The sequence below is a fragment of the Hemiscyllium ocellatum genome, chromosome 13 (genome assembly GCF_020745735.1).
Source record: "Hemiscyllium ocellatum isolate sHemOce1 chromosome 13, sHemOce1.pat.X.cur, whole genome shotgun sequence".
NCBI lineage: Eukaryota > Metazoa > Chordata > Chondrichthyes > Orectolobiformes > Hemiscylliidae > Hemiscyllium > Hemiscyllium ocellatum.
The window spans coordinates 19118446-19143913 of NC_083413.1; the positions used below are offsets into that span (position 1 = coordinate 19118446).

Consider the following 25468-nt stretch of genomic DNA (forward strand, 5'->3'; position numbering starts at 1 on the left):
ACACTGAATAAATGCTCTGGAGACTAGAAGTTTATGTTTCAACACATTTTCCATTATTCATGCACTTTTGCAACAATATGTATCCATAGAAATGAAGTGTTTTCTTAACAAAAGATGACAGAAATGTTGGTGCCCATTGTGGGCAAAATTATAGAAAGCATTATTAAACACAAGATGCTTATCTCATCAGGAAGAAAATCTTTCATAGACTGAATGAAGGTGCTTGATTTGGACGTCTAACTTATCAAGCTTCATTGCTTTGAACTGAATTCTGAGTGTGGGAGAAGTCAACAATCCTGGATGAAAAGATATTTGTCGACCTTTTTTTTAAAATCACTATCTTGGGTGTGGTGAGTGGCCCAGGAGGACAATTCAACAATCCTTGATGAATGCCAATCCTAGGATGGAGGGATGTTACCTTAGGAACTGGGATGTGGGATGGTAATATTGCTTTGAAGGTGAATTCCTACTTCATTTGATCCATAAGCGAAAAATAAATTTACATCTTCCATGGATCAGTCATTGTCACCGTTTAGCTGTCAGTTTTTGAAACAGCAGAGGTACACAGATAAATTGTATGGGCTAACCTTTATTACAATATCTAAGTTTCAATCCACCTCCTGGGCACTTTGATTACCACACCTCTCCAACACCAAAACAAAGGGATATAAGTAGATTAGTTGGGTGGGCAGTAAGAAAGTTAGAGAAATGAAGTATCATTTCATTGGGAATATCTACCGAATGCTTTGGTATAGAGGACTTGCATATGACTCAAATGAATCTCAAAAGATAGCATGATGTTATAGCAAGACATTAGTAATACAAATAAAATGTTGGTTTTTATTGTAATTGGACTGAATTAAAGAAGTGCAGGAGATTTATTAGATTTATGCAGAACATAAGTAAACTAATGTTTGGGGTATTGGGACAGTTTTGATCTCCTTATTCTTGTGAAACTGAGTTACAACCAACTGCAACTTAAGAACTTATAATGGCTAGCTTGAGTTTTCCATGTATTTAGATGTGTATTTGTGATGCCAAGATCTTGAAGGCTATGGACCAGGTGCACAAAAATAGGATTAGAATTTCTGGTGCTGGATGTTTTACTTTTGTAGGTGAGATGGGCCAAATGGCCTTTTTCCTTTCATTGTTTACCCTGACTCTAGAATTATATATATACATTTCAGCTTTAAGAACATATCAGAGCTGCAGGGAACAACTGACCTTCAAACTATGCTAAGACTTCTTATTTTCAATAATGTACAAGTCAGGGGTGTGATTGAATTCTCACCATCTATCTGAATGAATGCATCCCCAATAATACTCAAAGCATGAAACCATCCAGGACAAAGCAGCTGACTTCATTTACATTGCATCCACAAACATTCATTCCCTTCTCCATGAATGGACAAAAACACCAGTATGTACCATCATCATGATGTACTGGAGAAATTCAACAACACTCATTCGAAAGCAACTTCCGAATCATAACAACTATCATCCAAATGGATAAGGACAGCAGATGTATGGAAACATTAACACCTGCAAATTTCCCTCCAGGCCACTTAGCATTCAGATTTTAAAATGTATTGTCATTCATTTAGTTGCTGGCTCAAAAACATGGACCTCTCTCCATTACAATGTTGTAGAGGATTTCAGTGCAAAATGAACTATGCTGGGTCAAGGAGGCAGTTGGATAACTCTTTCTTAAGGACAAATCAACATCGGCAATAAATGTTGGCTCTGCCAGTGAAACCTGTATCCAATGAATTAACATTAAAGAAAAAACTTAAAATCCCATAGATACAAGAGTATCTGCTCAGCTGGAGCATGAAGTGAACTGATGCTTTGATATTTCTTGAGCTGGTACATCATTGAGGTATTTTCATCCTAACAACCTTCTTGATTGTTCATTCGCTTCTCAACCTCTATTGATAGATGAGAGTAATATTTATGCATGACACAGTTCTGAGTTAATGCTGCCTGACATTGATCTGGATTTTTCTTTGCACACAAGCGTGTGATAATTACTATTCTCAAGAATTAGTGTCCTTACTCACTTATGTCATCAACAAACATTTTACCCTCTAACACTATCGCAACCCATCCAGTTTATGTTGCCTCATCTTCGTTTGGCATCATGACACCATGTATTAAACACCAGCATCAGATCCTCACCAGTTTCCTGGAATTAGAGACATGTATAGTGTCACTCATCTCTCATATACTCTCATATCTATGACAGCCTCGGCGAGCTTGTATGAAAAGCAATGTATTTCCATGTCTACTCCAAGGGACCATTCAGTCTTGGTAATGCAATTCTGACTGACACATGGGCCTCCTGATGAAATTGTTTTGCATCCCACTCTGGACATTTGCATCTGAATGTGTCAAATCATTGAGATTTAAACAAAGTTACCCATGATATGGTTGCCATTTATAAACTATCGGGATATGAACTTACTATAATCAATACTAGTCAGCTTGACAGATAAAATTTGTTAATTGAATTGCTTGTGACATTCAATCTAGGTTCAGAAACTATCCTATGGCTGCTGACCTCTTCAGTCAACTTGATTCATGCCTTATTTCTGGCATGCTCCTCTTATCCATTTTAAAGACAGTTCTCTCTTTTTTGCATTGCTATCTGAATGAGAACTTCCAGAGTGTTAAAACTAAAGACTGACACTACCTTTTCACTGACTTTAGCCATTTGTGCTTAGTTTCCCTTGCTTAGTGTCCCTGCAACTATCACCTTTGTGTGCAAATTACAGGGTAGTTGTGTAGTTCTCTTTAACAAATATCATGTGCCTTTTAACTACCACATCATCTTTCTACCTGCACACATTTCTGATCAGCTTTTGTCATGTCTGCTATGAATTAGCTTCAGAATTCCTGCTGTCATCTGCTTAGTCTGTTGTATTGTTTTACTAAATCATCCCTCCATTGACATACTATTCCCTTTGAAATAAAAGCTAACATTCCTTTGCACTCTGTATTACCCAATAAATTGGATTCTAGTTTTTTGGGATTCATGAACACGGACTCCCAAAAGTCTCTGTTTTATAACCTTCTGCAGTCTTTCTTCATTTAAAAATATTCAGCTCCTGAATTCTTCCTGCCAAAGAGCATAACATCATGTTTCACCACATTACATTCATCTGCCAATATTTTGCCCACTCACTTACCGTGTTCATATCACTCTTCAGACTGTTTGTGTTATACTCATCACTTGCTTTCCAACCTATTTTTGTGTTATCCACAAACCTGACATCAAATATTTCCTTTCCACATCAAAGTCATTGATATATTGAAAATAATTGTGACTCTAGCAATAATCCTGCTGGTACACTGAGTTATTATTTTCCATCCTGAAAATGGGGATTTTCCAAGCCCTAACCACCCCACACCTGGAGGAAGAAAGCCTCATCTTCCGCCTTGGGACCCTGCAACCACATGGGATCAATGTGGATTTCACCAGTTTCCTCATTTCCCCTCCCCTCACCTTATCCCAGTCCCAAGCTTCCAACTCGGTACTGCCCTCTTGACCTGGCCATCTTACTTCCCACCTATCACCTTTCCCCCCACCTTCATCTACCTTTCACATTCCCAGCCCCACTCACCTCCCATTTATCTCTCAGCCACCCCAGTCCACAAGCCTCATTCCTGATGAAGGGCTTATGCCCAAAACGTTAATTCTCCTGCATCTTGAATGCTGCCTGACATGCTTTGCTTTTCCAGCACCGCACTCGACTCTGATCTCCAGCAACTGCAGACCTCATTTTCTCTTAGCCATCCTGAAACTGTCCATTTTTATTAACTTTCTGTTTATAATTAGTTATTAAATCCTCTATCACCAACAAGATGTGATCATATCTTATTCAATAGTCTAATGTGTAATACCTTATAAAAACACCTTGTGGAAGTTCAAATGTATTACATCCACTGCTTCCCTTTTATGAATCTTTCTTGTTACCTCCTCAAAGAATTCTTGTAAATTTGTTAGGAATGATTTCCTCTTCATGAAGCTACTCTGCCTAATCATATGATGCATTTCTAAATGTTCTGATATTGTGATTATTGAACTAGATACTTGAGAAATGACTTGAAATTTGGCAATGTGAGATCCAATATTCTTACAGGGACAACCTTAGAATCATAGAATTTTGCAGGGCTAAACGAGGTGCCTAGTTAGTCCTTTCTTTAGTCCAATATCTGTAGCCCTCTAATTAATGAAGGTTTCCCTCATTGAACTCTTAGCTCCCTTGCTGACAATCTTGAAATTGTGATCCTTTCTTCTTTTAATCATTTTGGGGATATGGGCATTACTGCCCAATGATTGTTGTCAATCCCTAATTCCCTGTGAACAAAATATTTTTGCATTGCCAGCTCAGAGGGAAATTGTGAACAATTTTGTCGTGGGATGAGAGTTGTGTGCAGGCCAAAGATGCTAGATTTCCTTCCTAAAATACATTCATGAAACACCGACCCGCCGAAGCGCAACCCACCCATACATTTACTCCTTACCTAAATGACCTGGATGAGAGCGTAGAAGAACGGGTTAGTAAATTTGCAGATGTCACGAAAGTGCAGTGGAGTTGTGGACAATGTGGAAAGATGTTGCAGGTTATGAAGGGACATAGAGAAGCTGCAGAGCTGGGCTGAGAGGTGGCAAATGGAGTTTAATGTGGAAAAGTGTGAGGAGATTCACTTTGGAAGAAGTAACACGAATGCAGAGTACTGGGCTAATAGAAAGATTCTTGGTAATGTGGATAAGCAGAGAGATCTCTTTGTCCAAGTGCATAGATCCTTGAAAGTTGCCACCCAGATTGATAGGGTTGTTAAGAAGGTGTACAGTGTGTTAGCTTTGATTGGTAGAGGGATTAAGTTTTGGAGCCATGAGGTCATATTGCAGCTGTATAAAACTCTGGTGCGGCACTTGGAGTATTGTGTACCGTTCTGGTCACAGCATTATAGGAAGGAAGTGGAAGCATTGGAAAGGGTTCAGAGGACATTTACCGGGATGCTGCCTGGTGTGGAGGAAAGGTCTTATGAGAAAAGGCTGAGGGATTTGAGGCTGTTTTCATTAGAGAAAAGGTTAAGAGGTGACTTAATAGAAACATACAAGATGATCAAAGGATTAGATAGGGTGGACAGTGAGAACCTTTTTCCTCAGATGGTGATGGCGAGCATGAGGGGACATAGCTTTAAATTGAGGGGTGATAGATAGAGGACAGATGTCAGAGGGTAAGTTCTTTACTGCCTGCCTGCAATAGCAGTAGACTTGCAAACTTTAATGGCATTGAAATGATCATTGGATAAATATATGGATGATAATGGAATAGTATAGGTTAGATGGGCTTCAGATTGATTTCACAGGTCGGCACAACATTGAGGACCAAAGGGCCTGTACTGCACTGTAATGTTCTGTGTTCTATGTTGTGAAGTCTTTAAAATCAAATCAAATAATAAGGTTACTGCGACACAGCTGACAAATTGAGAACAACCCCCTCTCAGTTCAATCTAAAAGATCAAACAACAGGCCTTCTCATTTGCAACTGCAGTTTACTACCCTTGCTATTTGCATGCCATTAGTGGAATTTAAGCTAAAATTCCATTTTTAAATAAATTTGTACTGATTACACTCTGAGCTCCATTACTAATTATCCTTTTCTTAATGAAAAGCATCTATTTGAATTCCACTGATGAGGGTGAAATTCAATCTCTTTACAACTTTACCAAGCCATTAAATGAAATTTGCTTAGATTCCACAAACAACTCAGTGATGTAATGATATACATTTTAATCTGTCTTTAATACACTTTTGTTTAAGCTTAAGATGTAAGAATTTGTTTGAATTATCGACATCTGCACTTAAGTTTTAATTGTTTAACTTTTCTAGTCGTGACCTCTCTTTTTACAAATTTTCTCCTCTGCCAATCATTTTTTGGAGGTTGAGTTTAAACCATTTAATACTTCATCTTCCCTAATAATGCATTGGGCATCTTTATTGTCTTTAAAAATTTTGATGCAACTAACCTTTTCACAATAATTTGTCATTGGCCTTTCTAATTCTACAGTTACCTGAACAGTTCAGAATACTGTAGACCATAGAGTTATAGAGATGTACAGCACAGAAACAGACCCTTCAGTCCAACCCATCCATGCTGACCAGATATCCCAACCCAATCTAGTCCCACCTGCCAGCACCCGGACCATATCCCTCCAAACCCTTCCTATTCATATACCCATCCAGATGCCTCTTAAATGTTGCAATTGTACCAGCCTCCACCATTTCCTCTGGCAGCTCATTCCATACACGTGCCACCCTCTGCATGAAAAAGTTGCCCCTTAGGTCTCTTTTATATCTTTACCCTCTCCCCCTAATCTATGCCTTCTAGCTCTGGACTCCCCTACCCCAAGGAAAAGACTTTGTCTATTTATCCTATCCATGCCCTCATGATTTTATAAACCCATAGAGGGAAGTGGTGAAGCAAGGGCTACCGGGAAGGGTGAGTTTTCCTGCATTAAAAGGAACTTACCTTGGGGGTCGGGCCTCCATTTTGCCAGAGCGGCGAGGAGAGAAGGATTGGTGAAGCGTGGTCTGCCGGGAAGGGTGAGTTTTCCCGCATTAAAAGGAACTTACCTCAGGAGTCGGGCCTCCATTTGCCGACAGGTGCGAGGGAGGAGCGAAGGACTTCTGGGAAGTCATATATTTGCGTAGTTGTATTACCCAAAACACTACTCGGGTGGTGTCTCCCACCCATCCTCCTCCTCTAACCAAAAAAAAAGGATCTGTGTACCAGCTTGGTAAAGTAACGTGTTTTTTTTTATTCCTTCCTTATTTTTTCAACAGTCTTTTTGGGAATTTAGAATAGTGCGATTGGAGGATAGGGCAGTTGAATGTTCCTCCTGCGGAATGTGGGAGGTAAGGGTCACCACTAGTGTCCCTGCTGACTACATCTGCAGGAAGTGCACCCAACTCCAGCTCTTCGAAAACCGCGTTAGGGAACTGGAGCTGGAGCTGGATGAACTTCGTATCATTGGGAAGGCAAAGGGGGTTATTGAGAGGAGTTACAGGGAGGTAGTCACTCCTAAGGTACAAGAAAAAGGCAGATGGTTTACAGACAGGGGATGGAAAGGGAACCAGCAGGCAATGCAGGGATCCCCTGTGGCCATTCCTTTCAACAATAAGTATATCATTTTGGACACTGTTGGGGGTGACGACTTACCAAGGGAAAGCAGTGGGGTATAGGGTTCTGGAACAGAGTCTGTCCCTGCTGCTCAGAAGGGAAAGGGGAAGAGGAACAGAGCAGTAATCCTTGGGGACTCCATAGTTAGGGGGACAAATAAGGGATTCTGTGGGGACGCGAGAGACTCACGTTGGTGTGTTGCCTCTCAGGTGCCAGGGTTCGTGATGTCTCTGATCATGTTTTTGGAATCCTTAACAGGGAGGGGATGCAGCCCCAAGTCATGGTCCACATAGCACCAGCGACATAAATAGGAAGAGAGATGGAGATTTAATGCAGAAATTCAGGGAGTTAGGATGGAAGCTTAGAGCTAGAACGAACAGAGTTGTGTCTCTGGTTTGTTGCCCGTGCCACGTGCTAGTGAGACAAGGAATAGGGAGAGAGAGGAGTTGAACGTACGGTTACAGGGATGGTGCAGGAGGCAGGGTTTTGGATTCTTGGATAATTGGGGCTCTTTCTCAGGTAGGTGGGACCTCTGCAAGCAGGATGGTCTTCATATGAATCAGAGGGGTACCAATTTCCTGGGGGGAAAATTCGCTAAGGCTATTGGGGTGGGTTTAAACTAATCCAGCAGGGGGATGGGACCCAAAATTGTAGTTCAAGTATAGAATAGGTTGAGAGTAGGGAGGTCCGAAATCAGGTTTTAGGGATGTAAGATGGCACCGGCAAGCAAGAAGTTGGTTTGAAGTGTGTCTACTTCAACGCCAGGAGCATCCAGAATAAGGTGGGTGAACTTGCAGCATGAGTTGGTACCTGGGACTTCGATGTTGTGGCCATTTCAAAGACATGGTTAAAGCAGGGACAGGAATGGTTGTTGCAGGTTCCAAGATTTAGATGTTTCAGGAAGAACAGGGAAGATGGTAAAAAAAGGGGAGGTGTGGCATTGTTGGTCAAGGACAGTATTACAGTTGCAGAAAGAGTGTTTGGGGACTTGTCAACTGAGGTAGTATGGGCTGAAGTTAGAAACAGGAAAGGAGAAGTCACCCTGTTTGGAGTTTTCTATAGGCCTCCGAATAGTTCCAGAGATGTAGAGGAAAGGATAGCAAAGATGATTCTCGATAAGAGTGAGAGAGACGGGGTCATTGTCATGGGGGGCTTCAACTTTCCATATATTGACTGGGAACACGATTGTACGAGTACTCTTGATGGGTCAGTTTTTGTCCAGTATGTGTGGAGGTGCTTCCTGATACAGTATGTAGACAGGCCAACAAGGGGTGAAGCCACATCAGGTTTGGTACTGGGTAATGAGACCGGCCAGATGTTAGACTTGGAAGTAGGTGAGCACTTTGGTGATAGCAATCACAATTCTGTTATGTTTACTTTAGTGATAGAAAGGGATAGGTGTATACCACTGGGCAAGAGTTACAGCTGGGGAAAAGGCAATTATGATGCGCTTAGGCAAGATTTAGGAAGCATAGGATGGGGAAGGAAACTGCAGGGGATAAGCACATTAGAAATGTGGAGCTTATTAAAGGAAAAGCTCCTGTGTGTCCTAGATAAGTATGTACCTGTCAGGCAGGGAGGAAGCTGTAGAGCACGGGAGCCGTAGTTTACGAAGGAAGTAGAATCTCTGGTCAGGAGGAAGAAGAAGGCTTATGTTAGGATGAGATATGAAGGCTCAGTTAGGGTGCTTGAGGGTTACAAGGTAGCTAGGAAAGACCTAAAGAGAGAGCTCAGAAGAGCCAGGAGGAGACATGAGAAGTTTTTGGTGGATAGGATCAGGGTAAACCCTAAGGCTTTCTACAGGTATTTAAGGAATAAAAGAATGACAAGAGTAAGATTAGGGTCAATCAAAGATAGTAGTGGGAAATTGTGTGTGGCATCAGAGGAGATAGGGGAAGCACTAAATAGATATTTTTCGACAGTATTCACTCTAGAAAATGACAATGTTGTCAAGAAGGATACTGAGATACAGGCTACTAGACTAGGTGGGTTTGAGGTTCACAAGGAAGAGGTATTAGTAATCCTGCAGAGTGTGAAAATAGATAGGTTCCCTGGGCCGAATGGGATTTATCCTAGGATCCTCTGGGAAGCCAAGGAGGAGATTGCCGAGCCTTTGGCATTGATCTTTAAATCGTCATTGTCTGCAGGAATAGTGCCAGAAGACTGGAGGATTGCAAATGTGGTTCCCTGTTTAAGAAGGGGAATAGAGACAATCCTGGTAATTATAAACCAGTGAGCCTTACTTTAGTTGTTGGTAGAGTGTTGGAAAAGGTTATAAGAGATAGAATTTATAATCATCTAGAAAAGAATAATTTGATTAGGGATAGTCAGCATGGTTTTGTGAAGGATAGATCATGCCGCACAAATCTTATTGAGTTCTTTGAGAAGGTGACCAAACAGGTAGATGAGAGTAAGCCAGTATATGGATTTCAGCAAGGCGTTCGATAAGGTTCCCCACAGTAGGCTATTGTACAAAATGCAGAAGAATGGGATTGTGGGAGATAAAGCAGTTTGGATCAGTAATTGGCTTGTTGAAAGAAGTCAGATGGTGAAATGTTCATCCTGGAGTCCATTTACCAGTGGTGTACTGCAAGGATCGGTGTTGGGTCCATCGGTTTTATAAACGACCTGGATGAGGTTGTAGAAGGGTGGGTTAGTAAATTTGCAGACGACACTAAGGTCGGTGAAGTTGTGGATAGTAACGAAGGATGTTGTAGGTTACAGAGAGACAGAGATAAGCTGCAGAGCTGGGCTGAAAGGTGGAAAATGGAGCTTAATGCAGACAAGTGTGAGGTGATTCACTTTGGTCGGAATAACCAGAATGCGAAGAACTGGGTTAATGATAAGATTCTTGGTAGTGTAGATGAGCAGAGAGATCTCAGTGTCCAGGTACACAGATCCTTGAAAGTTGCCACCCAGGTTGACAGGGTTGTTAAGAAGGCATAGAGCATTTTAGCTTTTATTAATAGAGGGATCGAGTTTCAGAACCATGAGGTTATGCTACAGCTGTACAAAACTCTGGTGCGGCTGCACTTGGAGTATTGTGTACAGTTCTGGTCACTGCATTATAAGAAGGATGTGGAAGCTTTGGAAAGGGTGCAGAGAAGGTTAACTAGGATGTTGCCTGGTATGGAGGGAAGGTCTTATGAGGAAAGGCTGAGCGACTTGAGGCTAAGAAGAAGGTTTAGAGGTGATTTAATAGAGACATATAAGATAATCAGAAGATTAGATAGGGTGGACAGGGAGAGCCTTTTTCCAAAAATGGTGACGGTGAGCACGAGGGGGCATAGCTTTAAATTGAGGGATGATAGATATAGGACAGATGTCAGAGGTAGTTTCTTTACTCAGAGAGTAGTAAGGGTATGGAATGCTTTGCCTGCAACGATAGTAGATTCACCAACTTTAAGTACATTTAAGTCATCATTGGACAAGCGTATGGATGTACATTGAATAACGTAGGTTAGATGGGCTTCAGATTGATATGACAGGTTGGCGCAACATCGAGGGCCGAAGGGCCTGTGCTGCACTATAATGTTCTATGTTCTATGTTCTATTAAGGTCACCCTTCAGCTTCTGACTCTCCAGGGAAAACAGCCCTAGCCTATTCAACCTCTCCCTCTGGCTCAAATCCTCCAACCCTGGCAATATCCTTGGAAGTTTTTTCTGAAACCTTTCAAATTTCGCAACATCTTTCCAATAGGAAGGAGACCAGAATTTCATGCAATATTCCAACAGTGGTCTAACCAATGTCCTGTGCAGCTGCAACATGACCTTCCAACTCCGGTACTCAATAGTCTGACCAACAAAGGAAAGCATACCAAATACCTCCTTCACTGTTCTATCTACCTGCAACTCCACTATCAATGAGCTATGAACCTGCACTCCAAGGTCCCTTTGTTCAGAAACACTCCTGAGGACCTTACCATTAAGTGTATAAGTCCTGCTAAGATTTGCTTTCCCCAAATGCAGTACCTCGCATTTATCTAACTTAAGCTCCATCTGCCACTTCTCAGCCCATTGGCCCAACTGATCAAGATCCCATTGTAATTCTTCGCTGTCAACAACACCTTCAATTTTGGTGTCATCTGCAAACTTACTAACTATCTCTCTTAAGCTCACATCCAAATCATTTATATAAATGATGAAAAATAGTGGACCCAGCACCAATCCTTGTGGCACTGCACTGGTCACAGGCCTCCAGTCTGAAAAACAAACCTCCACCACAACCCTCTGTCTTCTATCTTTGAGCCAGTCCTGCATCCAAATGGCTAGTTCTCCCTGTATTCCACGAAATCTAACTTTGCTAACTAGTCTCCCATAGGGAACCTTGTCAAATGCCTTATTGAAGTCCACATAAATCACATCTACCACTCTGCCCACATCAACCCTCTTTCTTACCTCTTCAAAAAACTCAATCAAGTTTGTGAGACATGATTTCCCACACAAAAAGCCATGTTGACTATTCCTCTTTATCCCTAATCAGTCCTTGCCTTTCCAAATACATGTACATCCTGTTCCTCAGGATTCCGTCCAACAACCTGCCCACCACTGATGTCAGGCTCACTGGTCTATAATTCCCTGACATGTCCTTACCACTCTTCCTGAACAGTGGCATCACAATAGCCAACCTCCAGTCTTTTGGCACCTCACCTGTGACTATCGATGATAAAACATCTCAGTAAGAGTCCCTGCAATCACTTCCCTAGCTTCCCACAGAGTTCTAGTACACTCTTGATCAAGTCCTGGGGATTTATCCACTTTTATACTTTTCAAGACATCCAGCACTTCCTCATTTGTAATATGGACATTTTGCAACATGTCACCATCTATTTCCCTACATCCTATATCTTCCGTGTCCTCTTCCACAGTCAACACTGATGCAAAGTATTTGTTTAGTATCTCCTCATCACCAGCAGTTTCAAACATAGGCTGTCTTGCTGATCTCTGAGGGGCCCTACTCTCTCCCTTGTTACCCTTTTGTCCTTAATGTATTTGTAAAAACCCTTTGGATTCTCCTTAACTCTACTTGTCAAAGCTATCTCATGTTTCCTTTTTGCCCTCCTGATTTCCCTCTGAAGTATACTCCGACTGCCTTTGTATTCTTCTAAGGATTCACTCGATCTATCCTGTCTATACCTGATATATGCTTCCTTCTTTTTCTTAATCAAACCCTCAATTTCTTTAGTCATCCAGCATTCCCTATATCTAGCAGCCTTTCCTTTCACCCTAACAGGAATATACTTTCTCTGGACTCTTGTTATCTCATTTCTGAAAGCTTCACATTGTGCTCCCTCACTGACACCTCAGTCACCTGACTTGCCTTATTTCCCAAGAGTAGGTCAAGTTTGCACCTTCTCAAGTAGGTACATCCACATACTAAATCAGAAAATTTTCTTGTACACACTTAACAAATTCCTCTCCATCGAAACCCTTAACACTATGGCAGTCCCAGTCTACGTTTGGAAAGTTAAAATCCCTACCATAACCACCCCATTATTCTTACAGATAATTGTGATCTCCTCATAAATTTGTTTCTCAATTTCCCTCTGACTATTAGACGGTCTATAATACAGTCCCAATAAGGTGATCATCACTTTCTTATTTCTCAGTTCCACCTAAATAACTTCCGTGGATGTATTTCTGGGAATATCCTCCCTCAGTACAGTTGTAATGCTATCCCTTATCAAAAATGCCACTCCCCCTCCTGTCTTGCCTCCCTTTCTGTCCTTCCTGTAGCATTTGTATCCTGGAACATTAAGCTGTCAGTCCTGTCCATCCCTGAGCCATGTTTCTGTGATTGCTATGATATCCCAGTCCCATGTTCCTAATCATGCCCTGAGTTCATTTGCCTTCCCTGTTAGGCCCCTAGCATTGAAATAATTTATCAGTACTACCTTGTTCTCTGCTTTGTCCCTGCCTGCCCTGACTGTTTGACTCACTTCTGTTCTCAATTGTACCAGTCTCAGATTGAGCTCTTTCCCCCCCATCTTACTAGTTTAAATCCTCCCAAGCAGCTCAAGCAAATCTCCCTGCCAGTATATTAGTCCCCTTCCAATTTAGGTGCAATCAGTCCTTCTTGTACAGGTCACTTCTACCCGAAAAGAGCTTCAGACCTTTCCTTTTATTTTTTACTCAATGACAAACTTGGGACTGAGGCTACACTAGGCTGACACATGCACCAAAATGATTCAGAGAACATCTCTGGGACACACACACCCAAAGACCCCACCGTCCAGTTGCCAACCATTTCAATTCCCGCTCCCACTCTGCCAAGACATGCAAGTCCTGGGCCTCCTCCACCAGCAAATCCTAACCACCTGGTTCCTGGAGAAAAACACCTCAACTTCCACCTTGGGACCCTCCAACCACACAGCATCAACATCGATTTCACCAGTTTCCTCATCTCCCTACCTCCCCACCCTCGGCACCACACTCTTGAGCTGTCCTACCTGTCCATCTTCCTTCCCACCTATCCACTCCACCCTTCACTCTGATCGATCACCATCAGCCTCACCTGCATTTAGCTATTGCCTTCCTAGCTACCTTCCCCAGCCCCACCCCTTCTCCAAATTATCTCTCAGCCGCCTTCCACTCCTTCTCTTATTTCTGATGAAGGGCTTATGCCTGAAACATCGATTCTCCTGCTCCTTAGATGCTGGCTGACCTGCTGTGCTTTTCCAGCACCACACATTTCAACAATGATACCCAGCATTTTCTCATACTCACAAAAATGTCCCTTAATACAATGCTTCTTTATTTTGAATGGCCTGTTTTCAGACACTTGATTAACTTTGCTGATGTTTCTTCCCACAGAGAATAACACCTTATTTGTTATATTGTATAAGTCTAGCTGTGAACATCTGTTGTATGTAACTATTACCCCTTTCAGCCATTTTGTGTTAAGTAGCAAAACTGCTAGCGACCATCAATGTCAACTTAGCAATGGACCCGCAATAACACAGGTCATGATAGAAACAATAATCTAGTATACCTAAAAATGAAATGTCAACCAGCAAGCTAGGACTTGCAAGCCAAAAGATAGAAGTAACATGGATCAAAAGAACTAAATAAGCCATGACCAATGGATCAATTGCAAGATTTTTAGCGCTGTCACAGAATGAATAGAAGATTGAACAAGTACGGGAAAGAGAAAACTCACACAAGATTCCCATTCACAAAAAGGAAGTACATCAATGAAATGGAAAGTAAGTAAGTTGCAAGTTTCCTCAAACTGTTCAGTTGTCACTCCAGTATAATCTATATCATCAGTGTGCTGGAAAAGCACAGCAGTTCAGGCAGCATCGGAGGAGGAAGAGAATCAACGTTTCAGACATGAGACCTTCATCAGGAACTAGGCTGGAATGGGGCCTCATTCTTGATAAAGGGCTTATGCCCGAAACATCGATTCACTTGCTCCTTAGATGCTCTTTGACCTGCTGTGCTTTTTCAGAACCACACTCTCCACTCTGATCTCCAGAATCTGCAGTCCTCACGTTCTCCTCATCCATATCATCAGTAAAGGGATGAAAATTGTTATTGATCGTGTTATCAACTGCAAATTATTCAGTAATAATCTGAACCCCAGGGATGCTCCATTTGGATTTCACCACAGCCACTCAGCTCCTGACTTCATGAAAACCTTGGTTTAGGATCAGAGTGGTGCTGGAAAAGCACAGCAGGTCAGGCAGCGTCCGAGGAACAGCAAAATCGATTTTTCGGGCAAAATCCCTTCATCAGGAATAGAGACAGGGAGCCTCCAGGGTGGAAAGATAAATTGGGTGGGGGCGCTGGGGGCTGTCATTAGGACAGTGCTGAGCTTCTAGGTATTTAAATGCTAAAAGCTGCATCCCTTCAGTGAAACATGCCACTCACAAATCCATTGCATTGTCACAGCATTAAGCAGGTTATTTGTCGCGCATAGGTTTGAGATATTTCATAGTTTCAAATAATTCAAAGTCGTGCAGGCAGTTTGCAAATCCAGAATTGGTGGCTTTTAGCACACGAATGCATTTGTGTGATGCACCGCGAACACTGATCTGACCAGAATTAGCATGGTCCTGTCCAATATGAGAACATCAAATTTTGAATCACGATACTAATCTCTTTATAAGAAATGTAAGTACAGGACATTTAGTTGCTCCAGATATTATGGTCCCGAATCTCCACTTCAAGTTTTCTCCTGGAACTTCATTTCAGAGATTGTGATATTGTATTAACCTCAACAATGTTTCTCTGTACACTGTTGTTGCCTCGTCTTCTACGTTTCCAATGCTTTCTCACTGTAAATGGATTGAAGGTACACAGATGACTACAATTGCAATTATTTAATTTGTGAGTCTCATGTTGACTAAAGTGGTGATGTGTTTTCTTAAGGGACTAGCTAAAACAAATTATGTTTAGCAGACATTGAAATCGATTGGGCACACATTAACTTAATATTCATGAAAATAGCAAGCGCTTATAAAAATCACTCACCCTACTATCAGGCAAGACCAGTTACTTGCCCTGTAAAAATGCATTATTGGTTTCTTTTAATGGTTAATTCTGCTATTGCCCTGGCCTGGTCCAGTAATGAGCGGGCTTGCAAAAGTTGGGGTAGGGTTGATTTATTGAGTTTGTCGAAGGATGGAGATATCACATTGGGTGGCATCTTTCCAATGCACTCTTACCACGTTGAGCATCGAGACCTCTCATTCAGCAATCACTTGGAGCCGGCAAAATGCCTCAGGTTAGTGTGTGACATTAGTGGCTCCACTCTGTTCAGTAAATTGGAAATCATCTGCCTTCGACCTGCTTCACATTTATATATGATTACATTCTGCGTTAATGTGCGAAGCCAATTAGAAACGTTGTTAACTTTATTTTTGCAATCTCGTGCCAAAGGGCTTAATAACAAATCAGGTACTTTTGAAATGTAGTCAATGCTGAATATCGGTTAAATAGCAATCAATGTAGCCACCACATGCTCCCACAATTAGTCCTGTGATCAAAACTCTGAAACCTGCGTTATCATTTTGGAATGAGGACTAATTATTGGTTAAGACATTGTGAAAGCTCTCCTTATCTTCTTTGAAATCTATGGGATTTAAAAAGGGAATCTGGGATCCCCTTAACGTCTTAGTTGAACTTGGGCACATTGTCAGATCTTTGTTTAATGTCAGTGAAGATTTTGCGTTCAAGCATAGATATACCGAATTCCATATTAAAGACAGTATCGCTGACACATCGGGTTCCCCCGATCGAATTTTTTTCTCGTTGTTTTTTATGCCTTTTTAAATTTTTTTGTACACCTTCTCTGCAGCTTTCAGTTCAGACACTTCCGTTTTGCGCTGGCGATGATTTTTGCCATAGAGGAAATAAATAACGACACAACTCTGCTTCCTGGGGTCACTCTGGGATACCGCATATATGATTCCTGTAATTTGCCCCAGTTATCGTTAAAAGCAGCCTTGGCGTTTCTAAACAACCCTGAGGCAAATGCACATTCTGCTAACTGTAAAAGCTCCTCCATTGTTTCTGCGATTGTCGCTGATTCTGGATCTACGCAGACTTTAGCAATAGCACCTTCCATTGGTACCTTCAGAATCCCTATGGTAAGAGATGGTGTTTTGTAATTTGGGTCAGCATTTTATGATGTGATGTTAAATGTGTCATTTAATCCATTGTCAATGCAAAATTTGGGAAGATTGTTGGTGATCTAAAACAGACTAAATTCGTGAGTGACATCCCATTCATGTATTAATTCAGGATGGTGTGCCCGCCCAGAAATTTGCTGTTGATTTCTCTTTTACTTGGAATAGCCGCAGCTTTATAATGATGCTACTACTACTCCTCTTTGAAGATACTGCTACGAAAGTCTCATTTCAGAAACGTGAAGATAAATAAAAATGAGGAAGAAAACTTTGAACATTCCAGACAAAATTTTGCAGTTTTAATTTATTTTCATTCTTTCTGGAGATGTAGATTGTGCTGTCAAAATCAATATTTGTTTCCAGTCTCCAGTTACCCTTGAACTGGCTTCCAGGTCATCTGTGAGCAAGGTTAAGAGTGAATGGCTGTACACGGAGTCACATGGAAGGTGGACATTAATGAACCAAATGGGAGCATTTGTTTTCATGCCAATAATTGCATTGTGGACACTATTACTGGGACAAACTTCCTATTGTAGATTTAATCCTTGAATTTAATCTCCACTGGTTGTTATGGTGAGATGCCAATAACATCAGCAAGACCACCTTCAGCCTTTCGTCGTATTAAGAGATCCCACATGTACAGTATGAACCACATCTGAAAAGAATCAAACTGACTACTTTGTCATAACTTTCATTGATGTTTTATTCCAGCCTATCTAGTGATAAATCACACAATACCAGGTTATAGTCCAACAGGTTTAATTGGAAGCATTAGCTTTTGGAATGCTGCTCCTTCGTCAGGTGGTTGTGGAGTACACAATTGTAAGACAGAATTTATAGCAAAAATTTACAGTGTGATGTAACTGAAATTATACATTGAAAAATACCTTGATTGTTAAGTCTCTCATCTGCTAGAATGACCATGATAGTTTCACTTCTTTCATATGTAAATCACAAAGCGTTTTTTAAAAGTTTCGTTCTCAGGTTAACTGTAACAATTGGTGTCAGCCCAGTTAAGATGTTGAAGGTGTTAGCCCCCTGTGTTCTGTTGTCTGTGCCATAATGTTTAGACTGATTCTAATCTAAAAAGTGAATTAACAGAGTCACGTTGTACTTTGCTCAAAAACTGCATGAATCCATGTAAGACTCTGGTAACTCATTTTTTAAATTAGAATCAGTCTAAACATTATGGCACAGACAACAGAACACAGGGGGTTGATACCTTCAACATCTTCCGACACCAGTTGTTACAGTTAACCTGAGAATGTAACTTTTTAAAAAAGGTTTTATGGTTTACATATGAGAGAAGTGAAACTATCATGGTCATTCTAACAGATGAGAGACTTAACAAACAATCAAGGTATTTTTCAATGTATAATTTCAGTTACATCATACTGTAAACTTTTGCTAAAAATTCTGTGTCTTACAATTGTGTACTCCACAACCACCTGACAAAGGAGTGGTGCTCCAAAAGTTAGTGCTTCCAATTAAACCTGTTGGACAATAACCTGGTGTTGTGTGATTTTTAACTTTGTACACCCCAGTCCAACACCGGCATCTCCAAATCATGATATCTAGTGATGCTATAGCAACCTCTGAGAAAGGTAAGATGGCTTTTCATCTGCTGTTGAGTCCCCTAGCACTACGCCACAAGAGCCCAACAGCATTTTGCTTTCATGCATATGTTTGTCAATGCTATGAATTACCATCATGAGTCATGTTAACTTAATTTGTGAGTTAGCACTCCAGCCCTTACAAAACATTGTTAAGTGTAAAATCACTCACTTTTCAAAACCTTTGTGAGTTGTCATATTTGTCCGCCACACATTTTAACTCTAACATTAACACACTTCTTGGAAACTGCTCATTGAATAAATGAACCCTGTGATCAGGCTTTTTATTTAAAAGCATGCGCTCGACAAGATCAGCAAGGCGGCCTTTGTGTGGAGCCACAGGAGATGGATGAGATACTAAATGAGTATTTTGCACCAATATTTACTGTGGAAAAGGACATGGAAGATATAGAATGTAGGAAAATAGATGGCGACACCTTCATAGTCATAGAGATGTACAGCATGGAAACAGACCCTTCGGTCCAACCTGTCCATACCGGCCAGATATCCCAACCCAATTTAGTCCCACCTGCCAGCACCCGGCCCATATCCAAGTACCAGATGTCTGGAAATGCTTAAGTGGAGATATCCCCAGGACCTGATCAGGTGTACCCTAGACTTCTGTGGGAAGCTAGAGAAGTGATTGCTGGGCCCCTTGCTGAGATATTTGTCTCATCGATAGTCGCATGTGAGATGCCGGAAGACTGGAGGTTGGATAAAGTGGTGCCATTGTTTAAGAAAGGTGGTAAGGACAAGCCAGGGAACTATAGACCAGTGAGCCTGATGTTGGTGGTGGGCAAGTTGTTGGAGGAAATCCTGAGGGACAGGATTTACATGTATTTGGAAAAGCAAGGACTGATTAGGGATAGTCAACATGGATTTGTGCATGGGAAACCATGTCTCAAAAACTTGATTGAGTTTTTTGAAGAAGTAACAGAGGATTTATGAGGGCAGAGTGGTGGACATGATCTATATGGACTGCAGTAAGGTGTTTCTTCTAGGAGAAAGTGAGGACTGCAGATGCTGGAGATCAGAGCTGAAAATGTGTTGCTGGAAAAGTGCAGCAGGTCAGGCAACATCCAAGGAGCAGGAGAATCGACGTTTCAGGCATGAGCCATTCTTCAGGCTCCTGAAGAAGGGCTCATGCCCGAAACATCAATTCTTCTGCTCCTTGGATGCTGCCTGACCTGCTGTGCTTTTCCAGCAACATATGTTCTGCTCTGCAGTAAAGTGTTTGACAAGGTTCCCCATGGGAGACTGATTAGCAAGGTTAGATCTCATGGAATACAGGGAGAACTATCCATTTGAGTGCAGAACTGGCTCAAAGATAGAAGACAGAGGGTGGTGGTGGAGGTTTGCTTTTCAGACTGGAGACCCATGACCAGTGGAGTTTCACAAGGATCGGTGTTGGGTCCACTACTTTTCATCATTTATATAAATGATTTGGATGTGAGTATAAGAGGTATTGTTAGTAAGTTTGCAGATGACACCAAACTTGGAGGTGTCGTGGACAGTGAAGAAGGTTACCTCAGATTACAACGGGGTCTTGATCAGATGGGCCAATGGGATGAGAAGTGGCAGATGGAGTTTAATTTATGTAAATGTGAGGAGCTGCATTTTGGAAAAGCAAATATTTGTAGAACTTATACACTTAATGGTAAGGTACTGGGGAGCGTTGCTGAACAGAGAGACCTTGGTGTGCAGATTCATAGCTCCTTGAAAGTGGAGTCGCAGGTAGATAGGATAGTGAAGAAGGCGTTTAGTATGCTTTCCCTTATTGGTCAGAGTATTGAGTACAGGAGTTGGGAGGTCATGTTGCAGCTGCACAGGACACTGGTTAGGCCATTTTTGCAATATTGCGTGCAATTCTGGTCTCCTTCCTATCGGAAAGATGTTGTGAAACTCGAAAGGGTTCAGAAAAGATTCAGTAAGATGTTGCCAATGCTGGAGGATTTGAGCTGTAGGGAGAGGCTAAATAGACTGGGACTGTTTTCCCTGGAGCATCGGAGGCTGAGGGGTGACCTTAGAGAGGTTTATAAAATCGTGGGGGGAGCATGGATAGGATAAAAAGACAAGGTCTTTTCCCTGTATTGGGGAAGGCCAAAACTAGCGGGCATAGGTTTAGGGTGAGAGGGGAAAGAAAAAGTGACTTAAGGGGCATTTTTTCACGCAGTGGGTGGTACGTGTATGGAATGAGCTGCCAGAGGAAGTGGTGGAGCCTGTTACAATTGCAACATTTAAAAGGCATCTGGATGGGCATATGAATAAGAAGGGTTTGGTGGGATATGGACCGGGTGCTGGCAGGTGGGACTAGGTTGGGTTGTGATATCTGGTCGGCGTGGATGATTTGGACTGAAGGGTCTGTTTCCATACTGTACATTTCAATGACCCTGACATTGATCCAGGATTTAAATTAGAAACATATGGCATTGGGAATATTGCAAAAAGTATGAGTGGTTGGATGAAGAGTAATTTTAAGTTGGGACAATGGTATAAAATCAGGTCAACTAGAATCAGCCATGTAAACTCCACTTTGCTTTTCTTTTCCCTCCAAAGCCTTCAATGGGAAGGATCATACGGCTGCATTGACAGTGGACCATCAATACAACACTTCACAAAGTTTGAATTATCTCCAATTAACCAGTAACGAGAGAGTAAAAGAATGTTCAACAGCATTCTTCACGTTAAATTGCGAGAATTGAACATTGTGTGTTTGCAGTTAGGACAAGGCGAATCAATAAAGAGCAAAGCTTGGAATGATCATTTGTAAATTTGCAACATTTTGAAATTATTACATATGTAATTAATTTTGTCTTTTATACAGGCTACTCCTGTCAGCAAGATGCAAGGTGAAATATTTATTCTTCTCAACCCATATCTATGCCTTGATAACATGAACAATTGCACATTATAATTGTAGCACAAATGTTATGCTTTATTTTTGACAGGTGAGCTACTTTTCTACATGTGCGTGCCTTAGCAATAGAAAGGAGTATCCATCATTTTTTCGAACAATACCGAGTGATTACTATCAGGTTCGAGCATTAGCCCAGCTGGTGAAGCATTTCGGATGGACCTGGATTGGGACAGTTAAGAGCGATGATGACTATGGAAACTTTGGAATGCAAGCATTTGAAGAAGCAGTCCAACAATTTGGTGTTTGTATAGCTTTTTCTGAGTCATTTCACAAATCATACACTCGAGATAAGTTACTGAAAACAATTGACACAATAAAAACATCTTCTGCAAATGTTGTTGTTGCCTTTGTGGAAGAATCAAACATGCATATTCTGCTAAAAGAAATGATTAGACAAAATGTCAGCGGCATACAATGGATTGGAAGCGAATCATGGGTTTCCACATTTCTTCTTACTCCGAAGGAAAGCAAAAAGATTGCTTCTGGTGCAATTGGAGTTGCAATTCACAAAGTCAGTATACCAGGATTGAGGGAGTTCCTAATGAAAATTCATCCATCCTTATATCCAGGGAACCTCTTGGTAAAAACATTTTGGGAAAGTTGTTTCAGCTGCAGTGTAAGTGATGGAAACAAAACTAATTCTCAAAAAACTGACTCGGAGCTAAAGAAATGCACAGGGAGAGAAAATCTACAGAATGTCCAAAATGAATTTACTGATATGTCGCAATACAGAATCACTTACAACGTGTATAAAGCAACTTATGCGATAGCTCATGCACTTCACAATATGGCATTGTGTAAAACAGGGGAAGGACCTTTTTTCAATGGAAGTTGTGTAAATCTTTCAAATTTTCAACCATGGCAGGTGAGGAACATTTAACGTAGTTTCATGACTATATTTATGAGGATATCCAATATGGTACAATTCACTGTTGAATATTTCCAATTAATGTTCCAATTTTTTTTGAAGTTGCTATATTACATGAGAACAGTGAGTTTCATAACCAAGATTGGGGAAAAGGTTTATTTCGGTGAAAACGGAGACCCTGTCGCAACATATGACATTGTAAACTGGCAACCAAATGCCCTCGGTAATGTTGACATTGTAAGCGTTGGTCACTATGATGGGTCAGCTCGTTCTGGAGAAGAGTTTTCAATAACAGAAGAGGCAATCGTTTGGAGTGGTGGTCAGAAGTCGGTAAGAGTGTTGAAAAATAATCCCTTTTTTAAGCAATGTGATTTTTCTTTTTCAATTTCTGAACTCTAAAGTGAAAAAACAAGCTGCTGGTTTTATGAAGTAGGCATTCCACCCACTACTGCCTATTTCTTGATGATAGATTGTAATTTAACTCATCATTCATTATTAAATTGAAAAGGTTTTGCCTAATAATTCGAAGATCACTTAGGTTGACCATCCCAGAATGTCAGAGCTGGAAAATGTTACGTTTGCACCCACTTCATATGAGTTTACGCATGTGATGTATTTAAATCTAGAAAAAAAAGCAGTGCAGCTTAAGAACAAGAAATGTAGATGTAGCTACATCTTTAGTGACACTAAATGAACAAATGAATATGTGAACAAAGATGTTGAAGTCTAAGCATACTGAAAAATAGTTGAGTAGGTTTGAAAAAGAAGCTCAGGGAGCAATTTACTTTCATGGCAGAGGACATTATGGTTCATATTCATCTTGGTCACAAACACATTTATTCAACGCAAGTGGCAAACAATGACTGTCTCCAACAATAGAGGATATCATCATCTCCCATTGATATTAAATGACATCTGCATTACTGAATTCCCCACTATGAACATTTGAGAGGTTGCCATTGTCCAGAAACTGAACTGGAACACTCCTATAAGTTCTGTGCCTAGAAGAATGGGTCAGAGGCAAGGAAGCCTGCAAGAGGTATTTCACCTCTACACTTTCGAAATACGAATCACCACCGGTCACCGTTCTGGACCGTGGTGAATACTCATACTTTTCTGGATGGGTTCACCTCCAACAACTCAAGAAGCTTGAGACGATCCAGGAAATAAGTAGTCCACTTGATTGGTACCATATCCACAAACATTTACCACCAATGTTCAGTAGCAGCATCGATAAGATGGAGTGCAGAAATTCAAAAAGCTCCTTCAGACTGTACCTTCAAAACCCAGGACCAGTTCCACACAGAAGAATATTGGTATCAAGTACATGTGGAACACCAGCACCTTCACGTTCTTCAGGCAACCACTAAGTGTCCTGACTTGAAAGTTTGTGTCAGTTCCTTCAGTATCGCTGGGTCAATCAAAATACTTTAACTTACTCCCTTAAGACATTGTGGCCCAGCCAGCAATACCACCTTGTTTATATGAATTAAGAAAAGTGTTTTTTATTTCTGAATCTGGTTTTCATTTTAAACATTAAAGAGTTTTACTAGAAAATACATTTGATTGAATTCACTTCATTCCCTATTTCCTTCTTCAATAATAAATGAAGCAACTACACAGACAAATCCTGAGTGCTATAATGTGAATCTGAATTGACTAAAATTGTTGTGCTGCTGTATCTGCAAATCTATCCCAAGCACTTTAAAATGGCTTTAAACTAGATTTGATGCAGTCACAAACTGTACCAGTACTTTAATAATACAGTCGTAATCATATAATTCAAACAGCTTTTGTCCTCTACATCAGAATGGGAATTTGACACATGGAATTACAATTATATCTCCATCATTGTATTCATCTTCCTGATCAGGTTCCTAAAGCTGTTTGCTCTGAAAACTGTCATCAAGGAACAAGGAAAGCAGAAAGAAAAGGACAACCCATTTGCTGTTTTGATTGCATAAAATGTGCACGCGGTGAAATTAGTAACACAACTGGTAAGAAAACACAGTTGCCTATGTCAAAGGCATTGCTGCTTAAACCTGATGTTTGCATGGCAGCAAAGTTGATTCTTTTTTCTATAATAACCAAGTCTTGTATTGTTTTTGTAGATGCTGTTCATTGCATAAAATGTCCATTGGAATTCAAATCTAATGAAAGACGGGACCAGTGTATTCCAAAAGAAATTGTGTTTCTTTCCTTTTTCGAGACAATGGGAATCATTTTGGTGACACTGGCGCTGTTGGGAGCCTGTGCCACTGTTGTTGTATTTGCAATATTCTATGTCTGTCGGCACACTCCAATTGTAAAAGCTAATAACTCTGAGTTAAGCTTCCTTCTTCTTTTCGCCCTGACACTTTGTTTTCTGTGTTCAATTACATTCATTGGGACACCTTCAGTTTGGTCATGTATGCTCTGCCATGTCACCTTTGGTATTAGTTTTGTTCTTTGCATTTCTTGTGTATTGAGTAAAACAATTGTCGTGGTGATGGCATTCAAAGCAACATTTCCCAGCAATAATATGATGCAGTGGTTTGGACCAAGACAACAACGGCTGATGGTTTACATCCTTACACTGGTACAATGTGTAATATGTACTGCCTGGTTAATTGTATTTCCACCGTATCCTTTGAAAAACACCAGTCGCTCGAATGAGTTAATCGTGTTTGAGTGCAATGTAGGATCTTCGTTCGCCTTTTATTGTGTTTTTGGCTATATTGGATTTTTGTCCTGCATGTGTTTTGTGGTAGCTTTCCTCGCTCGACGACTTCCAGATAACTTCAACGAAGCTAAACACATAACGTTTAGCATGCTTATCTTTTGCGCAGTTTGGATAACGTTCATTCCAGCTTACATAAGTTCGCCAGGGAAATATGCTGTGGCAGTTGAAGTATTTGCTATCTTGGCCTCCAGCTTTGGTCTGCTTATTTGCATTTTTGCTCCAAAATGCTATGTTATTCTTCTTAAGAAAGAAAGCAATACAAAGAGGAACATGATGGGATCAGTGGCTTTGAAAAAAAGCTTTGAAAATGTTCATAAATGAATTGTGCATATTTTAGAATACAATTATTTCATCACAAGGATAGTGAATTGCAAGTCCACAGGGGGAGCCATACAGCTGAATGTTTCAAAAGCACCCATTTTACGCAATTGAACAAAGTCATAAGGGTCAGCAGGAAGATGAATTTTCAAGTTGAGCTGATAATTTGGACCATTTTATACATCTACCCCAAATTCCTTTTAAT

General features: G+C 40.9%; 1 protein-coding gene across 1 annotated transcript; it reads left to right on the forward strand.

The window, feature by feature from the left end:
* The first annotated feature begins 15781 nt into the window (after window positions 1-15781).
* Window positions 15782-25266, forward strand: LOC132821684 (extracellular calcium-sensing receptor-like). Its single transcript, XM_060834392.1, has 6 exons — window positions 15782-15921; window positions 16495-16786; window positions 21387-22220; window positions 22326-22553; window positions 24097-24220; window positions 24335-25266. Exons 1-6 carry the CDS (start codon window positions 15851-15853, stop codon window positions 25264-25266), a joined length of 2481 nt encoding a protein of 826 aa, XP_060690375.1. The 5' UTR covers window positions 15782-15850.
* The last annotated feature ends 202 nt before the right edge of the window (window positions 25267-25468 follow it).